Below are 24,126 nucleotides of genomic sequence, written 5' to 3' on the forward strand. Positions count from 1 at the left end.
TTGTTGATGCGTTTCACATTCGTTGATTCGCCGATGAGCTGTTGAGAAGGTTCCGCATAATTACTTTGTGTTACCAGTTCGGCGGAGGTTGCTCCATGAGTTGAGAGTCGCATTCGAAAACTCGTGTAGATGATTCCAATCACAGGATCGGTCAAGCATCACTGAGAGGATGGTGTCATATAGGCACATGCGTGAGCGCAGAACTCTTGCTAAAATTCGCACCCTGCTCAACGTCTCCTGCTGCAGTTCATCATATCACCGCCAAATTTCTTATAAGTCGTTGATATTGAACAATTTCCTATGCTCTTCTCGCGATTACGATCTCTCTTTGCAGCATCAAAAAGAGCGGAACAAGACGCAAGACCAGTGAGGACCATCACTTGTTCACTTCGGCCCAAGCATACTTCGATGGAGAAAGAGTCCATCGTGTAGGCCAAAAAAAATGAAGCTTGTACAACAGCGACTGCAATCCATATTAGCTTAAGTCGAACACCGAAGGATTGGTTGGACAAACCCGAGATGGGACTCGAACCCACAATCTTTGCCAGTTCCACAAACCGGAAAGCAACGCTACAGAGGTTGTCAATTCGCATTCGTCGGCGGTGGATTTGTTGGACATTTGACATACCCTTACCATTAGGCCTACTCATGATTAGCGAGAGTTTGGATGGAGATTGATGCGATCAAACGTACCACCCGGCCAAATTGATTTGGACCGAATCACTCCGACAGGAGTGACGGGAATACCCGAAAATGCTTGATTGTAAAATATGTACCTCCAAATGCGACGTGCCGGAGGCACCTGTAAGTTGATTGAACATCGTGGTCGGGCAACTATTCCGAACCCGGAAGCAGCTTTCTCGAAGGGCCTGGGGAAGGAGGCATCATGTCCTGTCCAGACACGGCTCAGACAGAAAGGTAACTTTCATATCTCATCATCCATGATTCCATATACAGATCTAGCTCTTCAGCACATCGCCCATCACTCTCTTGATCAGACCTTCTTCTTCAACAACCCCCGAAAGAAATCAAAACTATTACTATCACTCTGCAACTCAAACATCCTCCCCGTCCTTCGATCATTCTCTCCTAGCTCCTCCGCAACCAACAACCCCCAATCACTCGTAATACCTTTAATCCTCGCTCTCGCACCACCTTCAGTTTCCAGTGTGACGACTTGTCCACTATGTAACCATTGCTCATAGTACAACTTCTCGAAATTCTGATTGAAACCTAATTGGCAGAATCGAGCATAGAGGGATTCGAAATTGGTGAGGACAGAACCAAGAAGACGTTCGTAGCTGAGGGGTTGTAAGCCTGCTTTTTGCGCGAGGTCGTTAATGGAGGTTGTGGGAGCAGCGTTGGAGAGGTTGAGGCCGATGCCGACGATTAAGGTGTAGTCACCTCCGGAATAAGAGGAGTTGACGAGGATGCCACCGATTTTGACGTATGCTGTGGGATCGCTAGGAGATTTGGTTGTGTTTGGTGCTAAAGCGTAGATGTCGTTGGGCCATTTGAGCTTGATGGGTAGTCTGTCGTAGCCTCGGTCGTAGTTCTGGATTCCTGCGACAATGGCCATGGCTGCGACGTATTGTACGAAGACTACCGGTGCGGACGTGGAAAGGGAGAAAGGGTGCTTGAAGGAAGTGCTAAACATCATGCTGCCTGGAGGAGATACCCAGACGTTGGTGCCTCTACCTCGGCCGGAGACTTGTGTCGTTGCGACAGCTGTTGTGCCGATGGGAAGCTGCGAGAGCATAGTGACATTCTTCTCGAGAAGAGTCTGTGTAGATGTGACCACCTCTCCGTAGAGCAGCACTCGGCCGAAGTCACCCATGATACCACTGCGATCCTTTTGTCGGTACTTGAGTAGCCACTCGTAGAATTCCAGATGCCGGAAGTGTGGTGTTGTCTTGATATGAGGATAGCCACGCGAATGCGCAACGAGGATCTTCTCAACGGCGTTATAGTCGGGAATCCTGTCCTCAGCTCCGTCAGTCTGGTTACCAACATCATTGCTTGTGTGCGAAGCGCCATTTGTTCTGATTGCATCTTTTACTGGGTCGAAAGGCTCTTCTGGCAGGACAGGCGGCTTTTCGGTACCAAAGATCACATTGTATGGGAAACGGAATGTGTCATTCTCGCCTCTTAGGATACCTTGGCCATCTTCACTTGTGACCAGGCCAGTCTTCACCCATGAGACGATGAGGTCGTCGATCTCGGCGGGGTACATGGAGGTGAGGTGGATAGGAGAGAGAGACGGTACCGGTTGTGCTTCCTGGCTCACTTCGAGCCCAAGTTTGCTCAAGCAGGTCTTGAGAAATTCTGTTCGTTGGTAGTCAGTGGCAAGAAGCGCGTCGACGATTTTGCCATAGTCGGGATTCGTTGGTTCATTCCGATTGAGGTTGATGCCGGCGAATCTGTGGCCGTCTGTCAGCATTACATTTGATCAACATACACACACTGATGCTTACTCAGGATGCGGCCCTGTGAGCACAGCAGCTCCTTCTCCAGCTCTGCAATAGACAGCGGCAGCTTTGACTGCGCCGCTGTCCACTGCCAGTTCCTCATCATATACTGCAAGCACTTCTACACCTCTGTCCGCGAGTCTTTCGGCATCGACGAATACGCCACCACCATTGTAGTATGAGTTGAATGTGCCTTGTGCAGTGGCCACCTTCACCGACCTGGCACCCTTCTCACTGCCATATACAAAGCCTGGAAAGGCCAGACCTCTGCAGATGCCGGGAAAGAAGGCAAGCTCTCGGGCGCCGTCCACCTCCCAGCCTTTTCGTCCAAGTTCAAATTCGCATTTGGCGCTGCCGTAGTAGCCTCCGGCGCAAAGTCCTATATATTTGCCACCACCTTGGACATAGGCCTTAATGCGTCGGTTACCAGCTCCATTGAGGCTGCGACAGTAGCCCATGTCCGCACCTCCGGGGATAACGAGGAGCGCACATGTCGACGGCCATGGCTCTTTGAGCAGTTGCTCTGCTGACAGTGTGTGCACAGCATAGTTAGGTCCGAGCAAACGACGTAGGGTCCACGTTGCGTGCCGTATTGACGGTAGCGATGTGCTAGGCCCAGAGTAGATCAAGACATTGATCCTTTTCGAGGCCATGTTGGTGGTAGTGGCAAGGACCTGGTGGTCACGTGTGGAGTTGGTGATGTCTTTCACTCTTTGCGAAATTGGAACTGGTGCTTCTGCTTCGTCATCGAACGTCCGTCGGGAGAAACAGTCGGAATGTCAAACACGGAGAAGCAGCAAACCGCCGAAGGGCAGGCCGATGGCGCTGAGGAGCCCGACGAGTGGTATGATGTTGTTCAGCCAAGTCCGAAGGTGCACGATTGACTCGGAGGTGCAGGGACAAGAGGATCTTCAGCACTGGCTGCTCAGGTATACGGACGGTGACCGCGTGATCTGATCTAGTGCCTCGCTGACAATTGGCAGACGAGAATGCGACGCTGAACGACTGTTTCCGTGAGAAGAAGGATTGGAGAGCATGCAAAGGAGAGGTGAGTCCGAATGCCCGGGCTCGGCAGCTACCTTGCTTTCCTGGCCATTCGACCCGAACTGCGGTCCGGACATATCAAACGCCATACTGACCCTCGGTAATCAGATGGAGGCCTTCAAGCAGTGCTGGAAGAGACAGGGCAATGAGGGCAGGACCGATCAGAAGGATGCGTGAGGGTACATCGCTGCCGACTGCTTGGGACTGACCGCCCAGTCGGACCCGAGTAGATAAGCCGACTCAGTGTACTGTAGAAGTAATGAATTCGACTCTGTACGACGGCGTTGTTTCCGCGGTACTCCTGCTTCGATGCTCGAGATGGAGAGCAATAAAATGTAGCTGAGCAATCGAGAATGTCGCCTGCTGTCGCGTTCGCAATGTGCTCACACGTGGCCGCGGGAATGAGCCGCGTGCTGTGACTTCAATGTTTCGGAGCATCCCAGGTCATCTTCACAGCTCCCTCCGATAATGTCTACAACACACCGCGCGAGTGCGAGATTCGCCTCCGCTCTATCAACACCATCGCTCGCTGCACCTCGGATATGCAGAGTCGCACAGCGAACGCGATGTCTTTCCACCACCCCTAAGCGCCATCAAGATCCCGTGGCGCCAGCGCCCAAGATTCCCGCGAATGCAGGTGCCAATGTTGCGAAAGTGCAGCACGAGCTCTCCCCGAGCGACGAGTCCGAGCCAGCGCGGTCACTGACAGACGGACTGGACGATCCACCGCCGGTGCTCAACGAGAATGAGAAGCAGGTCGATTGGACACGCTCATTCCATGGCCTGTCATCTACGCCTTTCACCCCAGAGCAGGCCGCGATTCTGCAAGAGCCAATAGACTTTGATGACATCGAAATCAAGCCAGATGGCATCGTCTATCTACCCGAGATCAAGTACAGGAGGAAGCTGAACAGAGCCTTCGGGCCTGGAGGATGGGGACTAGCACCACGAGGAGAGACCATTGTCACGGCTAAGGTTGTGACGAGAGAATACGGACTCGTCTGCGGAGGACGGTAGGACAGACATGGAACCAGACCTAGCTTCAATACTGACATACCACTACAGTCTCGTCTCCATCGCCCGAGGCGAACAACAATACTTCGACCCCGATGGAATCCCCACAGCGACCGAAGGCTGCAAATCCAACGCCCTGATGCGCTGCTGCAAAGACCTCGGCATCGCTTCCGAACTCTGGGACCCACGTTTCATTCGCAAATTCATGGCCGAGATGGCAAGAGAAGTGATGGTGGAGCATGCTGTGACAAAAAAGAGGAGAAAGCATTTCATGAGGAAGGACGATGAGTTGAGATTCCCGTGGAAAGAAGTCGGCCCAGCAGGCACTTCGAACAAAGCGAATGCTGAGGGAACTCATAAGACGCCGAGACCACCTGGAACACCTGCGACTGGGAATGGCAATGGTAAAGGTGTGGCAAGTGCTGCGTCGCAGGCGTTCCAAAAGGCAAAAGCACAAGCGAGCTCTGGTCAAGCAGCCGCGACGAAGAAGTGAGAGCATTTGTTTCGCCCATTGTACACAATATCCGGGGCCGAGGTTTGGGGCGACATATCGGTGTGATGAGCATGGTGCTCTCACCCGCACTCTCGAAGACGCGTCTTGTTACGTTGTCGAGGCAGCATCTGTCAAGTTTCAGGAGGAGAATTGAACCCTTTCCCAGCCCAGAAATGTACAGCATAGACGTCAGAGACGATTTTCCACCTCCTGTACAAATAACAAAATCATAACGCGGAACGAGGATAACATCGATGTCCGTCCTTCATTGATCAGCACTTGAACCTGTACTTACTGCTAGGTACAAGTAGCCACTGATCTTGACACATCGGCCGATCAGGCTTCTCAGTAAGCCTACTGGTATGGGACGTGGAGGTATTCGTTGCCGTGAACGTTCGCTAGATTCCTTACCACACGGGACGTGTAAATGAGAGCTGCCAGAGACCAGATGCAAGCAGAGATTGTCAATAGGCGCAGCAATTGATATTTCCAATTGCGATCATCCCTGGAAGCTGGTGGCGTTCCTCCCCGTTTGTCAGCTCATGACACAAACTCAACAATTCCAGCTCTATTCTTCCTGGTTATGTGTTCGGTAAATATTCTCCCATTTCAGCATCGGGTGGAAAATACAATTTGAATTTCGGTCGCTCCAAATCCATCAAATTACGCAGAGAGTTCCAAGTCTTATGGTAAGGAGAAAGCACGTCTTCCAGGCTCCGATCAGATCGTGCCATCGCAACCAGAGATTCAACGTTGAATTCCGGATCTCGGAGCACATATTGAATGGTCTTTCGTTCTTCTCGAGCATCGCATTGTAACAGGACGGCGCCACGAGCGTGTAATGCTCCGTCCGCATAATTGACCTTGCTGGCTTCATGGCGAACTCCAACGTAGATGGCAAGGTACGATGACAAGCTTGTCGCGCTGAGTTTGCAGCGTAGGGGGTAAAGGAGCCAAAAAGTAGGTCCTGGACGCGGTGAGAAACCTTGCGGCAAGACGATTTTGGTTTCAAGACCTCTCTGTGTACGCGTGAAGACTGATTGAGCAAGCACGTGAGTGCCGCGGGTGTTTTGCGCATTCTCTAATACTGCTTCGGTGCAACCCTCGAACGCAGCAGGGCCGGAGGCGAGAAGAGAGAACCCATTGTGCCGGAAGAAGTTTTCTTGACGATAGTACTGGCTGGCGTCGGGCTTCCACATGAAGAGGGATTGATCTGTGCCTCGACTGAGTATCTCTAGTTGCAGTCTCTCGAAAGCCTTTTCGCCGCCTTCGCCGTAGAGCAGAGGCATGTTCACGCCGAACAGGCCGAGCAGGCAGTATGCCATATCTTCAGGTCGCGTTGTGGTTCTTTTCGAAGCCCAGCTCATGCGCTGCGCTATACACGGGAGAGTACGCCGGCCGACCAATAGGTTCTCGAGCGAGATACGTGTTGCTTCTTGCACTAATAAGTGTAGAGATAGGCCTTTGATCTCGCGCGACTGCGGATTTACAGAAGTGCTCTTATTGCAATTGCCTATTCTTTGGAAAGATGTGTTGTAGAAGTCGATGGCATAGGGCGCGATAAGCTCTTGCAATGTCCAGCCTCGAGTGAACCATTTGCTGGCAAGGAACTCCTCAACGGCGAATGGTACGAGCTCTCCGGATCTTACGAACGAGGCTTCGTCAGTGTGAACTTTCAAGCGCATGAATGTGTCTCTGACATCCTCGAAGGAGGATTTTCGAGTCGGTGATGGCTTGTAGTGATCTTTTAGCTGCACCACATGGTTTGGTTCGTGCTCAGGCAGCTCGTGCACATCCGGAAGGAAGACTAAGCAGACAGCAGAGTTCGAATACCATGCAAACATGGAGTTGATCGCTTCGGACAGCTCGGCGGATGAGCGCTTGTCGATGCAGCAGGTGTCGACCCAGGCCCATTCCAATTTGTATGTCTCTCGGGCAAAATCGCATGTTTTGGCAATCTTCTGGTAGCCATACCCGTCCTGTTTGCGCCCGGCAGTAAATTCTTCGTAAGAAACTTCACTGTCCGACCAGACGTGTGACAGGATTGCGTATTTGGGTATCTCAGAACCTAGGAAGTCGCGGAATTGCAGGCTTGTTGTATTGATAAGGCGCATGTCAGGTCCTGCTCAGCTGCACAGTACTGTGTCCACAATATTGGTAGCTCAGTATCAGCTATGTAACATCAGCGCGAAGATGCGGTGCAGAACATATGCACGCAGAAAGGCGCAGGGTCGAGGTGAGGCTGTGAGCGCCACCATATGCAGCGCCAAACGCCTCATCAGGCGAGGCCGCCATACTCCAGGAGTGGTGAGTGAGGAGGTCCTGGACTACCTCAGTATCTTATCAACTGTTGCTGGCGTGTGACTCTGGTTAGTAGGAGATCATCTCTATCATCAGCTTGCAGTGTTTGAGTTGAACCTGCTCTGGCAGTGTCTAATGCTCGCAGCGGTTGACATCTCCTAGCACTGGGGGTGGGCTGTCTGCGGCTGATAGCGACCGTCTACCGCAGGTCCATGTGTTGTATCATAGATTCATAGCATTGTTCGTGGAGGGAAAATCGAGTTGAACAGCGTTAGATAAGGAAAGTGCTCGTTTAGTGGCAGCCGGATCTCGGCATGCTCGGTTCACCCAAGGCCGCCGAGACGGAAGGCTGACGACTCGTGTTCATCGGAGGATTGGCAAGGAGTTTGGAGGCGCATCTGCACAATTGCATGAAGCAAACGACAGGGCTTGAATGCACTGGAATACTGGGCGCAATGGGAACAACGAGGTAGCGCCAGACAGCCAAACACCCACCGCAGTCGACCGGCCCTGAGCGCCGTTGATCTCGTGAGCCATGGAGGACGACGACGACAAATACGCCCGCTACGCACACGTGCCCATTCCCTCTTACGAAGACGCCATCAACCGCCCCAGTTCGTCCCAAAACATCCGAGAAGCAGAGCGAGAAGGATTACTAGGTCAAGATGGCCGAACGAGCACATATCGACCCCCTACGGCAGAGTCGCCACGATCGAGCGAGGACAGCGACCTTCGACTACCCGAAGTGAACGGCGACGATGACGATGAACGACGGAGAGTGGAAGAGCTCGACTACCTCGACCCTTCGACACCAGATCCAGACTCCCGGAGAGCTGGCTTGTACCATCGCGCTCGATTACGAAACAAATTCACACAACACTTGTCCAACCTGGGCGCAACACTCTCTTCCATTCGATTACCTTCCTTTCGATCATTATATTCCCCTGTACAATCACCGCCGGACGAGGATCGCGACAACAGCAACGAAAATGACACCCCAGCTGAGCCTCCCCAACGAATGGCCTGGCTCTACCGACCACTTCCTTCCATTCCCGATCAATATCGCATGGGCGCAGCAACTGCAGCACGACTATGCGGCCTCATGTCTATTGCAATCCTAATTTACGTTCTCTTCATACTGGACATCTTCCCCAATGGAGGACGATATCTGGGCACTCGCTTCGATCCGGAATCCGTACGCGCATATGTGCAGGACAATGTGGACGCTGGGCGAATAGAGGAATACCTATACCACATCACGGGCTACGATCACGTAGCGGGAACAGAAGGAGATCTTTACATGGCAGAGTGGATGAAGGAGAAGTGGAGGGAAGAGGGGTATTTGGACGACCTGAGTCTCAAGAGCTACTATGTCTATCTCAACTATCCAACACAAGATGGGAGGAGCGTCGAGATCGTAGAGCCGAAAGGGAAAAGGTGGAAGGCCAAATTGGAAGAAGAAAGAGCAGATCCGGTCAAGCAACAAACGTGGGCGTGGCATGGCCACAGCAAGAATGGCCTGGCACAAGGGCATCTGATCTACGCAAATGGAGGCAACAGGGAAGATTTTGCGTGGCTTCGAGAGCAAGGAGTCTCGCTGAACGGCAGTATCGCGCTGATGCGGTATTACAGCACGCAAGGAGATCGGGCGCTTAAGGTCAAGGCTGCGGAAGAGGCTGGATGTGTCGGGGCTTTGATCTACTCAGATCCTGCAGATGATGGGTCAGCGAGAGGACCGGTCTGGCCAGATGGACCTTGGAGACCGGAGGACAGCTTGCAGAGGGGAGGTGTCAGCTTGATGAGCTGGGTTGCGGGCGATCCTCTCACACCTGGCTTTGCGAGCACATTGGACGCCAAACAGCACAGCCACGAGAATAATCCAGGACTAGTAAACATCCCCTCATTACCTCTAGCTTGGCGAGATGCGAAAGTCCTGATCGAATCCTTATCTGGACATGGCGTTCGAGTGCCGAAGGAATGGGTAGGAGGAGATCAGGGCTTCACCAAGGAGTGGTTCTCTGGAGCTGCCACATCTGCGTCTGCCGATGCCCCTGTTGTGAATCTCAAGAACCACAACGATGAGAACGACAAACAGCAGATCTGGAACCTACATGGCACGATTGAAGGTCTAGAACAGCCGGAGAAAAAGATCATCGTTGGCAACCATCGCGACAGCTGGTGCTTCGGCTCTGTGGATCCTGGCAGTGGTAGTGCGGTCTTGATGGAGATAGTGCGAATCTTTGGTGCTCTGCGAAAGCTGGGATGGCGGCCTTTGCGTACCATCGAGTTCGTCAGCTGGGACGCCGAGGAGTACAATCTGGTAGGCAGTACCGAGTATGTGGAAGACAATATGGATGCACTTCGAGACAACGCTGTGGCATATCTGAATGTCGATGTTGGAGTGTACGGCCCGGATCCGGTCTTTCGAGCTGCAGGTTCTCCCGTCTGGCAAAGGAGTCTTCTCCATGTGCTAGATCGAGTAGGCACACCAGATGGCCAAGCCACGATACGGCAGATCTGGGACGACAGACAGTCGAAGCTCGAAGGTCTTGGGGCGGGAAGCGATTATGTTGCGTTTCAAGACATGGCTGGCACGTCTTCAATCGACTTTGGGTTCGAGGGCGCGACCTACGGCTACCCATACCACTCATGCTACGAAACATTCGACTGGATGAAGAAGTTCGGCGATCCTGAATTCGGCTGGCATCGAACACTCGCTCAGATCTGGGCGTTGCTCATTTTGGAAGTGGCTGATCGGCCAATCGTTCCCTTTGATCTGAAGAGCTACGCTGATGCGCTGGGAGGGCCGTATCTTGACAATTTACAGCAGTACGCGGCTTCCCAGATCAAGAAGTTGGGAGGTAAGCGAGATGGCACCCAACTCGACATCACTCCTCTCAAGCAAGCTGCGCAGCATCTGAAAGAAGTCGCGGACGAGTTCCACAAATTCGAGGACATCTGGACGACAAATGTTCTTGGAACGGGTGGACTGGAAAGCACCAACTATGCCATGCGAAGGCTGGAGTACAACGATGCGCTATCGAAATTCGAGACAGATTTGCTCGATATCTCCAGATCCTCCAAAGACGAAGAACAACACGGCGTACCAGGTCGAGAACAATTCAAGCATGTAGTGTTTGGGCCCCAGGCCTGGAGTGGATACGATGAGGCCTACTTTCCCGCTGTCAGAGATGCGTTAGACGCAGGTGACTGGAAGCTCGCGCAGGATCAGGTCCTGAAGGCCGCGCGAATCTTGCAACGCGCAATAGATCAGTTGGAAAACAAGAAAAAGAAGATGATGATGCATTGAGGAGGCTAGCGTGCGCTTGAAAGCGCGACTTTCGTACCTTGTGTTGTATATTGGCTTGATTGTACCTGTCGTCTAGCATGGCGTTCGGAGCGAGAGGATTCGTTGTTTGCAGTGGATTGCATTCTATGCATGGCGAGGCGCGGTGCTGAGAGCTCTTTCGGAGTAGCTATTCGTTTTCAATGAAAGAACTGTATTATTCCTGTGGTCGCTTCCCAGCGTCAGAAGACATCTAGAAGAGCACTATCCGCTGCTCATCTTGATACGTATGTACTGCACGTAGCAGTCGAGACCAGCAACGATGGTATGGAGCGGAGTGGCACTGGTTCTATAGTGACGATCAAGGAGCCTATCGAGGTCCACAGGATGACACTCGGCCATGTCGACTGAGCAAACTGAAAATTTTCGATCACGATTGCTTTGACAACGCGCATCATCTGGTGCCAAAATGTACTGATGGCCTATGGCTTTATGGCACCCATTGGCTACGATCTTGATTACCAAAAGGATATCGTGGTCACACGAAGTGAGACATTTCTGGCATCGACATTTAAAGCATCGCCACAACGCGCTTCACTGCCAACAATGCTCTATCGAGAAGCCGCGATGTAACATGTGAAAAGTGAAGCCATGGTGCTGCAGCTGACAAACGAACTCATTCACTTCTTGGGTGCGCCTCCTGCATATAAGCTCGCTCTGTCTTTCTTCAACTCACACGACCACACGACTACTGCTCGGCTTTCTTCGATCACCAACACAGGACAAGAATCACCAAACACACATACACATCATGTCGCGCTCCATGGGCATCATCCGCGCAGCGGCTCGTGCTTTCCATGCCAATGTCGTTCGACAGCCCCCAGCGTCTCATCAGCAGATTGCACAGGTTCCAACCACCGCGTCGACGAAGGTCGTCAACGTACACAATGTCAAGAGCACCAATCCCCTCGAATCTCATGCAGAGGCTGCTCGCTCCGATTCTGTCATCCAGGGAAAGAAGATGCTTGTGTGCCGCCGCACGAATGGCACCTTGACCCTAATCGAAACTCCCGAGGACTCGAGTGCCTCTTCTCAGACTTTCCAAGAATACCGCAACAAGCACATCTTCGCCGAATACGACGAGTATGCTGTGGCCAAGTCTGCTTCTGGTCAGATCTACTTTGCACCATTTGTCCGACCGGACTCGAGCATTGTGCGGATTCTGGTCGAGTTCAAGGAGCTCAATCTCGAGCAAATCTATCATCTGGAGAAGGAAGTGCAGTCACTTTTGACGCCAATGAAGAAGGCTTTTGGAAAGGTAAGCTCAGGCTGCACATGTCATGTTTTGTTACAGGCCAGCTGATTAATCATTTTTATCAACAGACCTTGCCCCCATACGGTCACAACCGCGGCATTGCCCTGGGCGAAACCAAGACCCATGCTTACAAGGCGAAGGGCGACGAGGTGTGGACTCACGGTACCATGGAGTTCTCGATCCCATTTGAGCACGTGGCCATCTTGGGCGGTATTGGGGAGCTCTACGGCGTCACTTTCGTGGGCGACAAGATGGCGTGCATGGGGATGATGGACCTGCTGTGAAGATGGACAGATGAATGAGGTTGACTGCAACTGATGATGGATTCAATTGACGATGGCCTTTCTATGGGCTCATGTGGATGGACAAGCTGCTATGTGAACGAAGCAATGGAGCCGCGGGACGACTCACTCACTCCAAGGGCGGCATATGTCACGCTAGATGGAGATTGGGTCTTCGACCGGCTCGAACCAACCTGGTCTGGTGTCGTATGGGCAATTGCCGCCCGCGGCGATAGATGATACGCTGTAGGAAAGAAAGGAAGTATACCAAAGACAAGGCAAAGCGTATCGGGAACGTAGAACAAGATTTCATATCATTCCATTGAAGCATAATGCTACTCTACAAAGCACAAAATCTCCCTTCTGCCCTCCTTGACAGCTCTTCTACGAAGATCCAGTTGGCTGCAAGCAAAATGTAAATCCATTAGTCGAGTACGCCGCACCAGCACAAAGTCCCTCAGAATCCAAAAATCCCGAAGCAGGACCAGCAGTACCTGCAGCCTTGCCACCTGGTTGAGTTCGAGTCTACAGTGAAACAGAACGTCAGCAACTACCATACACACAACACCTTCAACACCTTCCAGTTATTTGTGACAACATACCGAAGTCGCAGCAGGCGCAGTCTCAACAGGGAAGCATTCTGTTCGACCAGCATCTGGGCCAGCTCCACCTCCGATACAGCCTTGCACGAAACCTGTTGGGCCGTTGATGGCTCCTCCTGCGGTACCGGAGAATGGACCAGCGTTTCCGTCGATGCCGCCGCCGAGTTCTTGTTGGGCCAGCACTGAGGCGGCGAGGGCGAGGATGGTAAGGGTGAACTTCATTGTTGCTGTGTAGGCGAAGATTATTGGTTCGAGATTTGATATGTTTGAATACTGTCGATGAGAGTAATATGCTTGTTGATGTTGCTGGCGGTGAGATTCTCTACAGCGCTGAGCGAACGCTTTTATATATCTCGCTCAGCGCACAAATATCATATTTCCTCTGTCTTCCTCCGCGGTCAGTTTCATGGAACTAGGAGGAGACACATCTAGTCTCACGGTTGATGCCGTATCAGCCCATCTTCTCACCTTCTACTTCCCGTCTGATCAACATTGAAGCAACCAGCTAAAGTGCAATGAGACTTCGATAGTTTGTGGAGTGCAGTCCAACTAGCCGTGCTGACCAAGTTTGATTCGCCCAATACCTCAGGAGGCTCTGTGCAGCTAGGCTAGGGCTGCTGTGTCCATGATCTTCCACGAGCCGAGGCTGGAGTGATCTGCGATATACCACACGTTTGGAGATAGGTGTCGTGATGCACCTGCATGAGTTCTTCTGACCTTTGGCATTCTTGGCTATAGTTAGGAAGTCTGTCGACACATCATTCCTCTTTGAGCATGCATGGCGCCGTGCCACTACCTACTTGCATTCGAGGAAAAACCCCAATATACCACCTTTAGTGAGTATCTCATCCGAGAAGTGTTGGTCGGACAAAAGATTATGGAAGCAGAGATCGTCAGGCACCGCAATAAAGGATTGCACATCAGTCTTCACTTGGTGAGATAAAGATATCGATATACGAGTTGCACGTGGCATGCGATAGAAGAGTGCGATCGCCCACTTCTTCCCCGCGACGCTACAATATTGTGGCGCCCAGGCGTCTTAAGCATACTCCGACCACATGCAAGAGAATAGCTGAACTTTCATCACGGCACCAGTAATGAAGCATTGAGCGGAATTTCTGCCTCGGACGAGAGATTTTGTAGGTGGTGTAAAAGAGAAGCGCATATGTGAGGTCGAAGTCACCCAGAACGCTACGCTGCCCATGTCTTAGTAACAATTCTCAGGTTGCGTGTCCTGTTTCCCAAGCGTCAGTGCGTTCGTAGAACGGCTTAGAGCTCCTTCTTTTGGTCTGCAGCTGCAGCCTCGTCTTGATACTTCTCGATGAACACCTTGCCCATCTTCGCCGACTCGCGCCAGCCACGCTGTCGTGACCAGAATCTCTCGATTGGTGTTGCGGCCTTGAGGCTGGCCCTCCTTGCATCTTCCTCCAGAGACTCCCGTGTGATGGGTGTGTCATTGTCGCTAATATTCGGGACCTTTGGCAGTTTCGCAAGGCTATCCTGGACGAGCTGTTGTCGTGTCAAGTAACGATCTCGTCGCATCTTTTGGCGACCAGGGGAGTCTATCTTCTGGATTGCACTCCGGACCAAAGCGTGCACAAACAGGTACAGGTGCTCGCTGAAGAAGATGGAAAGCAACAGACCCCAGCCTTTGATATCGTGTGGTCTGCCATCCGGACCGACTCCGTCGTTGGAGAACATGTACGTCAACGCAGCCATCGTGATGCTGCCGAGCCAGGTCAAGAAGCTCAAAGCGTCGAGCCATGGTCCGATGGTGTCAGCACGCCACGGCGTAGGTCGTTGCATCTCGACGCAAATCTTGACAGCATCTGCGCGCAGCTCGAACCAGTTGTTGACCAGGTAACTAGCAGGGACAAGTGGCCAGACGACTGAGAACAGTGACAGGTATCCAAATTGGATGATCATCTCTCGCAGATCGGTATAGACATCGTATGTGGGCAATTCGGCCTCGCTGCGTACGCGGTCCAAGAATTCCTTCTCTTCCTGCGGCGCATCGGCAACTGCGTCAGACTGCTCGAGCCCAGTGCCGGTGCGACTCGCTTTGATCTCCTTGAACTTGAGACCACCTTGCCTCTTGACGTATGGCACGACAACTTCCATGGCGAAGTTGACAATCGAAGCAGTCACCGCGAAGTAGATCGTTTGCTTGCGAAGTCGGTCGGGATTGATCGTATAGTGTCCTCCTTTGGTAGTCTTTGCTCGTGCTGCTTCAGTTGCGAACATTCTACTGAATACATCCAGATACGGGACGAGCACGCTACCAAACGGTACGTACACAAAAGCTGTGAGGATAATACCCATGTATGAAGTGATGAAGTCCAGAATGAACAGCTTCGCAGTGAGCGCTCGGCCATTGGCAGTGTCAGTCTCGTAATTCTCAAAGTCGTTCAATCTCTTTGCAGCATTGGTGAGTGCCCCAGTAAGCAGAGGCAAGCAGGTCGTCAGAATAACTGTCGGCGTGAAGGTCAAGATGGACTTTCCTGGACCGTCGTAGATCTCGCCGATAAAGATCTCAATCGCAAAGCAGAGGATGATGAGACTACCAAGGACCAATACTGCGAGGATGGCGAATGGCAGCTGCAATGCTTGACGCTTCAGTCGCTCGTCCCATGGGAAGATCTTCACGAGCTCTCCTGTAGCAGGGTCCTCGACCTCTTTTGAAGGCTGAAACTCGTGGCGCTTGCTCTCAATGCTGCTCACTCCGCGAACCCCCCATCTTATTGAGAGATCTTGCTCCTGGTGTCGCCACCACTCCACGAAGACAATCGACCAGAGGCACAGGACGATGGCATAGAAGGCGCTGAACGAGCCCAAGAAGAAGTATGCGAAGACACCGAATCCTGTCGGAAACAGTAGGAAGTTGAAGTAGGTTTGCTCGAAGGCAAAGTAGAAGGCGACCTTCTCGCCAAAGCGATTGCGAATGTCGTCCAGGTCCTCGGAAGAAATGGCCCACTGAGTTGCCCACTTCTTGAGCCAGTGCTTGTTGAACGTGTGGTCGTGCAGAGCAAATATGCTCTCGACATTCTCCCACTCAGTCGACTTCACCCTAATGCCAGCACCGCCTTCATCCTCTGGATTGGTGATCATTTGGTAGACAATGCGTTGACGTTCAGCTTCGGCCAGCGGATTCTGTTCCAGAGATGCTCGCACGTCTTGTGGGGGCTCGCCAGTTTGCACGCCATGGATCCAGTCCTTGACTCTGCTTCGATACACTTCTGCGAACATGTGGTCCTCACTGGCAACTTGCACAAATAGCAAGACAGAGTTCTTATCTCCATTGCGGGCCTCAGTGGCCAAGCCAACCGCAGAGAGCTTCTCGCATAGCTTCTCGAAACCAGCGGCAGCTTTGGATTTCTCTACGTGTTTGTTAGCTTGAAGCTGCCAATGACTTTGACTATGGGCTTCGCACCTGAAGGTTCGAAGCGATAGCTGATAATGAAGTCCACGCCCATGTTGGTATTGAGCGCCTGACTCTTGGCCATGTTGCCTGGAACTAGCTGGTTGGTCACCAGCTCGCTGATAGATCGTGGAAAGGTGGACCGCTTCTTGAAAGGCTGAGCAACTGAGCTGACACTGTTGTTCTCGAGCGGTCCCAGCTTGTCGCCGGCAGCGTCTTCAGACATCCAAGTGCGGATTCTAGAGGGAAGAAAAGGAATATCAGAATCGATGATAGCACAGTAGGGTCGCCGCTACAGCTGGACCAGCCAATGCGAGTAGCTTAAGCAGGTCTGTTTGGCGGAATAGCAGGGAATTGGCGTGGTGGTACGCACCCCTCGTCATCGTGCAGGCGGCAGGTCCCAATCTGCCAAGACATCTCATCAATGGGCAGGGGCCAGTCGATCATCGCGTGTCTCTGACGTTGACATCTTTTGAACGACGCATGAATCAATCATCATCAATATCAACGCTCAAGATGACTTACGACCACACACCATCTTCAACATGGCAGTCTCCTCACGTGTGGCCGCTGTGACGGGCGCCAACAAGGGCATTGGCCTGGCAATTGGTACGCGGCATCATCCATCCAGCCCAGACCTGTCGAAGAAGTACTAACTCGATACAGTCCGCCAACTCGCCCTCCAATACCCCAAATCACCCCTCCGATCAGGTCCCTTCCTAATCTACCTAACAGCCCGCTCAGCAGAACGAGGCGCCGCCGCAGTAAAAGAACTCCAAAACGACCCCCAACTCAAAAACGCCAAAGTCCTCGAACAAGATGGCGGACAAACAACCATCTCCTACCACCCTCTCGACATCAGCCAAACCAAAAGCGTCCAAGACTTCCGCGATTACCTGCACAAAGAACACCCCAAAGGCATCGACATGGTCATCAACAATGCGGGGATTGCGCTACAAGGCTTCGACGGCAATGTAGTGAAAGAGACGCTGCAGACGAATTACTACGGCTCGCTAGAAGCTACGCAGGATTTCTTGCCGTTGCTTAGAGAGGGAGGGAGATTGGTGAATGTGTGCAGTATGGCGGGGAAATTGAATAAGTACTCGGAGGAAGTGCGACAAGCGTTTGTGGATGCGAGTAAATCTGGGGTGCCAGATGTTACTGCTCTAATGCAACGATTCCAAAAATCGGTTGATGAGGGCCGGGAGAAAGAGGATGGATTCCCGTCGGCTGCGTATGCTGTGTCGAAGGCGGGGGAGATTGCTTTCACGAAGGTGATTGCTGCGGAAGAGAAGAAGAAGGGAAGGGATGTACTTGTTAATGCTTGTTGTCCCGGCTATGTCAAGACGGATATGACAAGAGGTGGAGGCCGGAAGACAGTCGACGAGGGAGCGCAGACGCCAGTTCTGCTGGCTTTGCACGACATTGGCGGCAAGACGGGTGAGTTCTGGCAACATGAGGATACCATTGAGTGGTAGGTGGAGCAACAGCACAACTGCTACGCGTTATGCAGGAGGAGCAAGCAGGTTTCAGTGAGAATACACAGTATCGCTCGATCTCAACGCTTGCGAACACGTTCAGTGTATGGATGACGCTGGGCCTCGATAACAAGATGAAGATACCATGCCTAAACCAGCTTGTTCTGCATAGATGCCACGACAGCACGTGTGCATCTATTCTAAACAATTTCTCTCGCTATGCATTTGAACTCCAATTATGCAAGATGAGCCATCTCTGTACAACAAATCGATCAAATTCCTCACACCTCTTCCCTTCCATCGACCTGGAACACAGCACTGCCATTCCCAGGCTTACTCACAACAATCGCCTCACTCAACTTCTCCTCAGTAATATCCGGAAACTTCTTCTTGTAGTACTCTGTAACCCACTTCTGCTTAACAGCCTCAACTTTATCAGCAGGTACAAGATGCACAGTACAGCCACCCCAACCAGCACCAGTCAACCGACTACCATATGACCCAGCGGACTTGGCAAGTGTGCAAAGCTCATCGAGTTCCGGACACGAATTTTCGTAAATGTCTCGACATGAATCCTGGGTCTCGTTCATGAGCTCACCAAGAGATTTCAGGAGCTCTGCATTCTCAGCATCCGTTTGAGGCGCAGGAGAGGTCAAAAGATCCATGAATGCCAGTACGCGACTGGCTTCGCTGAATACGTGCAATGCTCGTTGTCTGAGCTTGAACTTCTCTGCTCGGATCGGGAATTTGGACATGTATCGTTGCTCCAAGTCTGGGATGCTGATGCCTAGAATGTCTGAGAGCTGTTCTCGTGTGTAACCCTCCTCTTGTGGCAGGTATTGGTCGACTTTGTGGATGAGGTCTTGGAGTTGTTGGCGGAAGTCCTCTTTCGAGATCTGGTGGTTGTCCTTGATGCCTTCCTTCTCCTGGAAATACGTATCGTGGAAGCCTCGCAGACTTACGCCTAGTGGACCAGAATCCGAAGGCAGGTTTGACAACCGGAAAATCTTGGATAATACCAGAGCTGCAAGTGTGACCTCGACCACTCGGAGGTTGTAACACACTGGACCTGTGGTGTGCTTGTCCGCCGCCACGAATGACTGAGCAATGACGAATGTGAGTGGTGACTTTAGCTCTGGGAATTTGACGTTCGTCGCTGAAAGTCCGGGCACAAAAGACACATAGAGAGCGGAGCCTTGCAGAGGAAACACAGAGGCAGACTGATCCATGCCTCCCGAATTCACACCCACTGCTCGCTCCGAGACAATCGCCAGCTCGACCAGCTCTTTCTTGTCAACCTGCTCCACCCCGTTGGCCTTCATCACTGCCAAAGCGCTAGCGCACACAAATGCCGCGCTACTCGACAAGCCGCCTCCTGATGGTACTGTGCCATCTGCAAGTATGTCCATGCCCACACTGCACTTGAACTCTTTCGATTTCTTGCGAAGCAATTCTGTTGCGCCAACCAAGCCTGACTTGAAGTAATTCGTCCATTCCAGTGTTGTTGAATCGATGTGTACGTCTCCAGTATCGGGGATATCGAATTCTCGTGCCTCGAATTTGTGTGAGTGTACATTGTTGAGTCGTATCGTGCTGGGTCCGGACTCTTTCTTGTGTATGGAGACTGCGAGCAAGACGTCCTCTGTGACTGCCATTGGCAAGACCTCGTATAACGAATAGTCGATGTGCTGTCTTGTCGTCAGTACCGCTCGCATGGAGGTGTGAGCTTGCGTGGCGGGAATGTACCTCTCCAATGATGTTCACTCTGCCCGGACTTCTCGATACGAAATCCGGGCTTTTGTTGTATGTTTCGCGGAACTGCTTGAGCAAAGCATTCCATCTTGTCGTTTGTTTTTTCAATGCATCTTCTGGGTATATCTCTGCCAAACTCTTCGTCTCAGGCACTGATTTTGCTGTTGGGACCTCCATATTTATGATATCCAATATGTTGCGTTTATATGCTTGAATCCAGGCTTTTGTGTGAGATCAGCCAATCTCAATATTTAGCAGCCAGTCTTCCAACTTTGCAAAAGGCGCGCGAAGAAAAGGGAAAGCAAGATTGCGGGCGCGAAAAGCGTGTCGCGGTACAGTATTTCAGCACGTCAGGTCAGTCGTCAATGCCCGCACTTGCGACTGCCCCTCCTCCACATCGCGGGCACCGGAGGAGAAGGTGCGGCGGAATTGACGGGTCTGCCCCTCCACTCTTCCGGCTCAATTCTCCTCCATATACTCAAACGATCTTCTCTCGGTGCGCTCAAGACGAAGTCAAGATTCAGGTCCTCCAACCACAAGCGTGGAGAACACTTTTTTAGTCGCGTGCTCAAAAGCGCCGTTTTCCACCTGTCAACGCATGGGGAGACTTGGCGATGAATTCAACACCCCGGTGAACGGCACAGGAACATCTCTCTCCTCCGACTGGAAAGGAAACGGTTGTGGCATGATTGATCAGCCTTGCTACGCTCTATACCAGGAGTATGACGACTGACCAAGGGCGCTGAAACAGTGAGGGCTGTTCATTGTCATACAGATCGAACATCCTGCGTTCTCTATCGCGGCTCTGATGTCGTATTGGCGCACTCGTCCCCTCCCACCCTGGCTGGTATTCCCGTCGTCATCCTGGAACATCTCGCCCTCCTTCGTCATCTACTGGGCCACGGGGAAAGTTTCGTTGACTTCACCTTGCACTGGTCCGCGAAAGACGAAGTGCTGAAAATAATGCTCACCGTTCAACAGAGTGGTGTTCTTCTGTTCGTGCGCATCCAAGGGCAACTAGACTAGACGTCGTTTGGATCCGCGCCGCCAGTGGATCTTCTACGTACGAACGCGCTGCTGCTGACCGCCCTCAGCCACGAGCGTTGATGTGCGATTGGGAAAAGCCTAGACTCCTGGCCCATGTCGCCGCTCTTCGCACCGCTGCCGCTGCCACCGCACGTCGTGCAATCGTGCCCACGTGCCCACACCACACGCTGCAATCAAGCCACCCAAGTAATCGCGGTGTGAAGGAGCACTGTGATCAAGGTGTAGGTTACAGATGGCGAGATGATACGGCTGCTGCTAGTTGATATCTTCCTGCTCCCCGGCCGAGACTGCTGCCCAATCCAAACCAGGCGCGCGGCTTGCGAAAAAGTTCCCGGGCTCCGTGCAACTTTAGGATGCTGATCTGCGGCTTGTTCGCGCTCCTTGCTACGGCAACAACTTCGGGGCCCTCGGTTCGGCTCTTCGACTATAAATCTTGCATACCGCGTGGACATGGGATCTGGACAGCGCGATGTTCCTCGCTGCATTAGTCGACGAAACAACGCGCGCTGGCCACGTCTTTGTTGTGCGACTGGTGGCGTCGTAAGGCTATTCTGCTGTGTCAGGTTCGTGCAGCTCCCACTCATGCCTCATACATCTACATTCGTCCTCGACGGGCCAAGTGCAACCAGTTGTGCAGATCTGTCACAAGATGGCCTAACCAGCCCGCCGCTTCACTGCCATGCCGCTAGGGACCCGGGCCTTTGGGCGTGCATCGCATGCCATGGCGCTACCTAGGGCGGCTGGCGGGAACCAAGGAATGTCAGCTGCAAGTGTGCGCTCCCATATGATTTTCCGGCATCGTTCGGGGCTGTATAGAATTGCTGACGGATCTGAGGGTGCGTGAAGGACCAGGCGCAAAACGTTCGTCTCCAGCCGATAATGCTGCTAAAGGACGATTGGACCGCGTCAAGTGCCACCCATGTGCGACGTGGCTGATAACGGCTCTACGGTCAGGATGATGGATTTTCTTGGGTCGCAACGTCTAGCAAGAGCAGGATGGGTAAGAAAAGGAGCGCGGCGGGCTCATTTATTGTCGTTCTACCACCCTTTACCACACTGACGGATCTCGCTCTTTCAGCCCTCACGCCACGAAACACGATCTTCGGTCGCACGCATCGAGCTCGTAAAGGGCTGCTTGATTTCATTGCGCATCACTCCCCTTGGCGACTTCTCTAGCCTTTCGTCAACGCGCAGCCCAGTTACGCATTGAGTTCGCTTGCGAACAAGTTCGTGAGGCATGCATTAAACGACTCAGACACAAAGCTACCACGCGCGATAAGCACGGGATCGTCAGACATAGCGAAGTCAATATCAAACCGATCTAAGACCCCTACCTCTGCTATCCTGCAAGCTTCCACACACAAGACATTCGGCGTCATCCTTGCGAAGCCTATTTTTCATAGCCGGATTCTTGACCATCCTCCACTATAATATCTGGGGCTGCCATTCCGGCCTGACACGCGACAACCATCTGCACTCCACATTTACTTGTCCACCAGCAACGAACTCCAACGCTTGGTCCATTTCGACGGCCTCCACCTTAACCGCCTGGCATGTGCATCGCCGGACTGAATGTCACTACGCAAACGTGTGCGCACAGATGGTACGAACTCATCCGACCTTGCAGTCCAGCAAACAATCTTCAAAACTGCCCTGAACGACTACGACTCGAGGGCTGGGAACGTCGACAGGACTCGTGCCCCTTCTGTGACGGAGCCCAGCACAGCCACTCGACACATCGACTGTTTGGCAGCGTGTCTTCTGCGAGCTCAGTCGCCTCATCACCGACAATTTCCGAAATGGGCTTCAATCGCCACAGCCGCAGAGGCAGCAGCGCAACATTCACTGGAACCATGAGTCCACTGTCACGCGAGTCGAGCAACTGCAGTATCGAACTGGATCGAGCGACACGAGCAAGAGACATGAACGATCGAATCCACATGTATCTCTTTTCAGAACCGCACGAGATCCTGCCTTCCGCGACGAAGAATTACCCAACATACTCCGCAGCCATCTCCAAAGCTGAACAAGCAGCTGGCAGCAGTTCTGACGGGAAACCAAGGCGCACCAACTCCCTCATCAACGTCTCGCGAGGCATCAAACGCATCTCAAAGCGCTTCAGCATCAGTTCCGACATCTTCAAAAACGTCTGAGAGAATCCCAAGAACACAGCCTCAGAACACAAGCGGCGATTTGCATCTCGTGGGTTCACAGGATCAGACCCAAAACTGCATCGATCATCAATCCAAGGCAGCGAATCCTCATCAAACCGAAATGATTCATCCGCATCTTGGCGTAATCCTTGAGGACGTGGCGAAAACCAAGAATCCTTCGCCCTCGATCATGAAGGGAGCAAGTTACGAGAAAACTGTCTGGACTGGTCCATTCAAACACACGACCGAGGAAACCAACGTGCAGGATGCATGGCATGCAAGCAGAGCACCAGAATCTCGATGACAGGCGAGAGAGAAGACAGCAATCCTTTGGTACGCGCAAAAGCACAGCGTTCTTGTCATCGGGGGACTCATCATCTCCAATCACACACAGGGTACAAGTTTTGACGGAGGGGACGGACTGGGTGTCGCGTGGCTTGCGCATGCAGGCATGCGTGCGTGCGTGGTGTCTTGTTGGACCCGCTCCGCCCGCTGCCAATGCCAAGATGCACCAACTCAGCGGTGTGGCCTCGGCGGTCTTGGCTGGCGAGCAAACCTGAGCTGGGGAGTGGGAAGGACTACGCGCGTTTTTGTCTTCGCCACCAGAGTTCCGGGGTTCTAGCCCTTTTCAATCATACCAAGCGCGAGGAAATACCACCGGCAAGGATTTGATATCACACAATCAGCGTAGATGATGTGGTATGTGTTGTGCTGGTGCTGCATTGAATGCATTGCAGCTACAGCAAACGGCATGACACTACTTCGGCGATGCGCAGTGTGGGAGTTGTTGGTTCCAAGACACTGGCGGATGCCAACACTCGTGGGGTGCATATCATTCTACGATAAGGGAAAGGTGGAGGTGTTTGTCGGCTTCGTTGCTGATTTTGGCAAAGAACTTCTTCTGCAGCTAACATGACGGAGGACGAGACAATGCCAACCTGGTTGAAGTCGATAGCTATCGAATATGGAAGGAGCGGCAATGGCGGTTGTAGTGACATTTTGCTGCGCAGTCAGTGGTCAATTAGTGAGAAACACTACTGCAATGATGACGCTGAGTTCTCATTGAGACCTCTTTTGGCAATTTGACTATCGACTACTATACGACTGTAGGTACCCCTCTTCGCGTACTTGATAGCTCGTGTTGGTTGTTTGAAGATCAGCTTGGATTCATGTAGCTAGAGCACTTCTTGGTAACATATCACATGAAGTCAACGAACCACGACCATCCCATATCGATTCGGTTTCTCGACCTATGCCCTAACTCCCCTAACACCTTCATCCTTTCCCTGTAGTCGCCTCAGGCACGCCTCACTGTCATCATCGGCTCGGTCACCTCTCCCAATTCAATACGCCCCCTAGGGAACATCCTTGAACCTCATTTCTTGGCAATCGGCAGCTGACAGGCAATCAAGCACCAAATGGCGCTACTTTATAGCAAGGTACCATCATGCTAAACAGCTGGCGAACAGAAACA

The 24,126-nt window shown here is 52.3% G+C and overlaps 12 protein-coding genes across 12 annotated transcripts; 7 read left to right on the forward strand and 5 right to left on the reverse strand.

Annotated features, from left to right (window-relative positions):
• Positions 1-994: 994 nt before the first annotated feature.
• Positions 995-3,121, reverse strand: RHO25_003705 (uncharacterized protein; the record flags this gene model as incomplete). The annotated part of the gene is made up of 2 exons (XM_023599190.2): positions 995-2,420; positions 2,475-3,121. 2 exons carry the CDS (start codon positions 3,119-3,121, stop codon positions 995-997), a joined length of 2,073 nt encoding a protein of 690 aa, XP_023455817.1.
• A 123-nt stretch (positions 3,122-3,244) lies between these two features.
• On the forward strand, positions 3,245-3,689 carry RHO25_003706 (uncharacterized protein; the record flags this gene model as incomplete). Its single annotated transcript, XM_023599191.2, has 4 exons — positions 3,245-3,312; positions 3,366-3,397; positions 3,452-3,516; positions 3,621-3,689. 4 exons carry the CDS (start codon positions 3,245-3,247, stop codon positions 3,687-3,689), a joined length of 234 nt encoding a protein of 77 aa, XP_023455818.1.
• Positions 3,690-3,980: 291 nt separating this feature from the next.
• RHO25_003707 (uncharacterized protein) lies at positions 3,981-5,019 on the forward strand (the record flags this gene model as incomplete). The annotated part of the gene is made up of 2 exons (XM_023599192.2): positions 3,981-4,525; positions 4,578-5,019. 2 exons carry the CDS (start codon positions 3,981-3,983, stop codon positions 5,017-5,019), a joined length of 987 nt encoding a protein of 328 aa, XP_023455819.1.
• Positions 5,020-5,600: 581 nt separating this feature from the next.
• RHO25_003708 (uncharacterized protein) lies at positions 5,601-7,133 on the reverse strand (the record flags this gene model as incomplete). Its single annotated transcript, XM_023599193.2, has 1 exon — positions 5,601-7,133. The coding sequence occupies one exon, from the start codon at positions 7,131-7,133 to the stop codon at positions 5,601-5,603; it is 1,533 nt and encodes a 510-aa protein (XP_023455820.1).
• A 722-nt stretch (positions 7,134-7,855) lies between these two features.
• On the forward strand, positions 7,856-10,630 carry RHO25_003709 (uncharacterized protein; the record flags this gene model as incomplete). Its single annotated transcript, XM_023599194.2, has 1 exon — positions 7,856-10,630. One exon carries the CDS (start codon positions 7,856-7,858, stop codon positions 10,628-10,630), a length of 2,775 nt encoding a protein of 924 aa, XP_023455828.1.
• A 787-nt stretch (positions 10,631-11,417) lies between these two features.
• On the forward strand, positions 11,418-12,205 carry RHO25_003710 (uncharacterized protein; the record flags this gene model as incomplete). The annotated part of the gene is made up of 2 exons (XM_023599195.1): positions 11,418-11,924; positions 11,990-12,205. The coding sequence occupies 2 exons, from the start codon at positions 11,418-11,420 to the stop codon at positions 12,203-12,205; spliced, it is 723 nt and encodes a 240-aa protein (XP_023455829.1).
• Positions 12,206-12,586: 381 nt separating this feature from the next.
• Positions 12,587-13,026, reverse strand: RHO25_003711 (uncharacterized protein; the record flags this gene model as incomplete). Its single annotated transcript, XM_023599196.1, has 2 exons — positions 12,587-12,727; positions 12,805-13,026. The coding sequence occupies 2 exons, from the start codon at positions 13,024-13,026 to the stop codon at positions 12,587-12,589; spliced, it is 363 nt and encodes a 120-aa protein (XP_023456444.1).
• Positions 13,027-14,073: 1,047 nt separating this feature from the next.
• Positions 14,074-16,448, reverse strand: RHO25_003712 (uncharacterized protein; the record flags this gene model as incomplete). Its single annotated transcript, XM_023599197.2, has 2 exons — positions 14,074-16,181; positions 16,235-16,448. 2 exons carry the CDS (start codon positions 16,446-16,448, stop codon positions 14,074-14,076), a joined length of 2,322 nt encoding a protein of 773 aa, XP_023456445.1.
• A 319-nt stretch (positions 16,449-16,767) lies between these two features.
• RHO25_003713 (uncharacterized protein) lies at positions 16,768-17,700 on the forward strand (the record flags this gene model as incomplete). The annotated part of the gene is made up of 2 exons (XM_023599198.2): positions 16,768-16,831; positions 16,889-17,700. The coding sequence occupies 2 exons, from the start codon at positions 16,768-16,770 to the stop codon at positions 17,698-17,700; spliced, it is 876 nt and encodes a 291-aa protein (XP_023455180.1).
• Positions 17,701-17,981: 281 nt separating this feature from the next.
• Positions 17,982-19,629, reverse strand: RHO25_003714 (uncharacterized protein; the record flags this gene model as incomplete). Its single annotated transcript, XM_023599199.2, has 2 exons — positions 17,982-19,388; positions 19,447-19,629. 2 exons carry the CDS (start codon positions 19,627-19,629, stop codon positions 17,982-17,984), a joined length of 1,590 nt encoding a protein of 529 aa, XP_023455179.1.
• A 2,723-nt stretch (positions 19,630-22,352) lies between these two features.
• Positions 22,353-22,652, forward strand: RHO25_003715 (uncharacterized protein; the record flags this gene model as incomplete). The annotated part of the gene is made up of 1 exon (XM_023599200.2): positions 22,353-22,652. The coding sequence occupies one exon, from the start codon at positions 22,353-22,355 to the stop codon at positions 22,650-22,652; it is 300 nt and encodes a 99-aa protein (XP_023455191.2).
• Positions 22,653-22,918: 266 nt separating this feature from the next.
• On the forward strand, positions 22,919-23,212 carry RHO25_003716 (uncharacterized protein; the record flags this gene model as incomplete). Its single annotated transcript, XM_023599201.1, has 1 exon — positions 22,919-23,212. The coding sequence occupies one exon, from the start codon at positions 22,919-22,921 to the stop codon at positions 23,210-23,212; it is 294 nt and encodes a 97-aa protein (XP_023455039.1).
• Positions 23,213-24,126: the final 914 nt, after the last annotated feature.

The sequence above is a fragment of the Cercospora beticola genome, chromosome 2, assembly GCF_033473495.1.
Source record: "Cercospora beticola chromosome 2, complete sequence".
In the NCBI taxonomy this organism is placed as follows: domain Eukaryota; kingdom Fungi; phylum Ascomycota; class Dothideomycetes; order Mycosphaerellales; family Mycosphaerellaceae; genus Cercospora; species Cercospora beticola.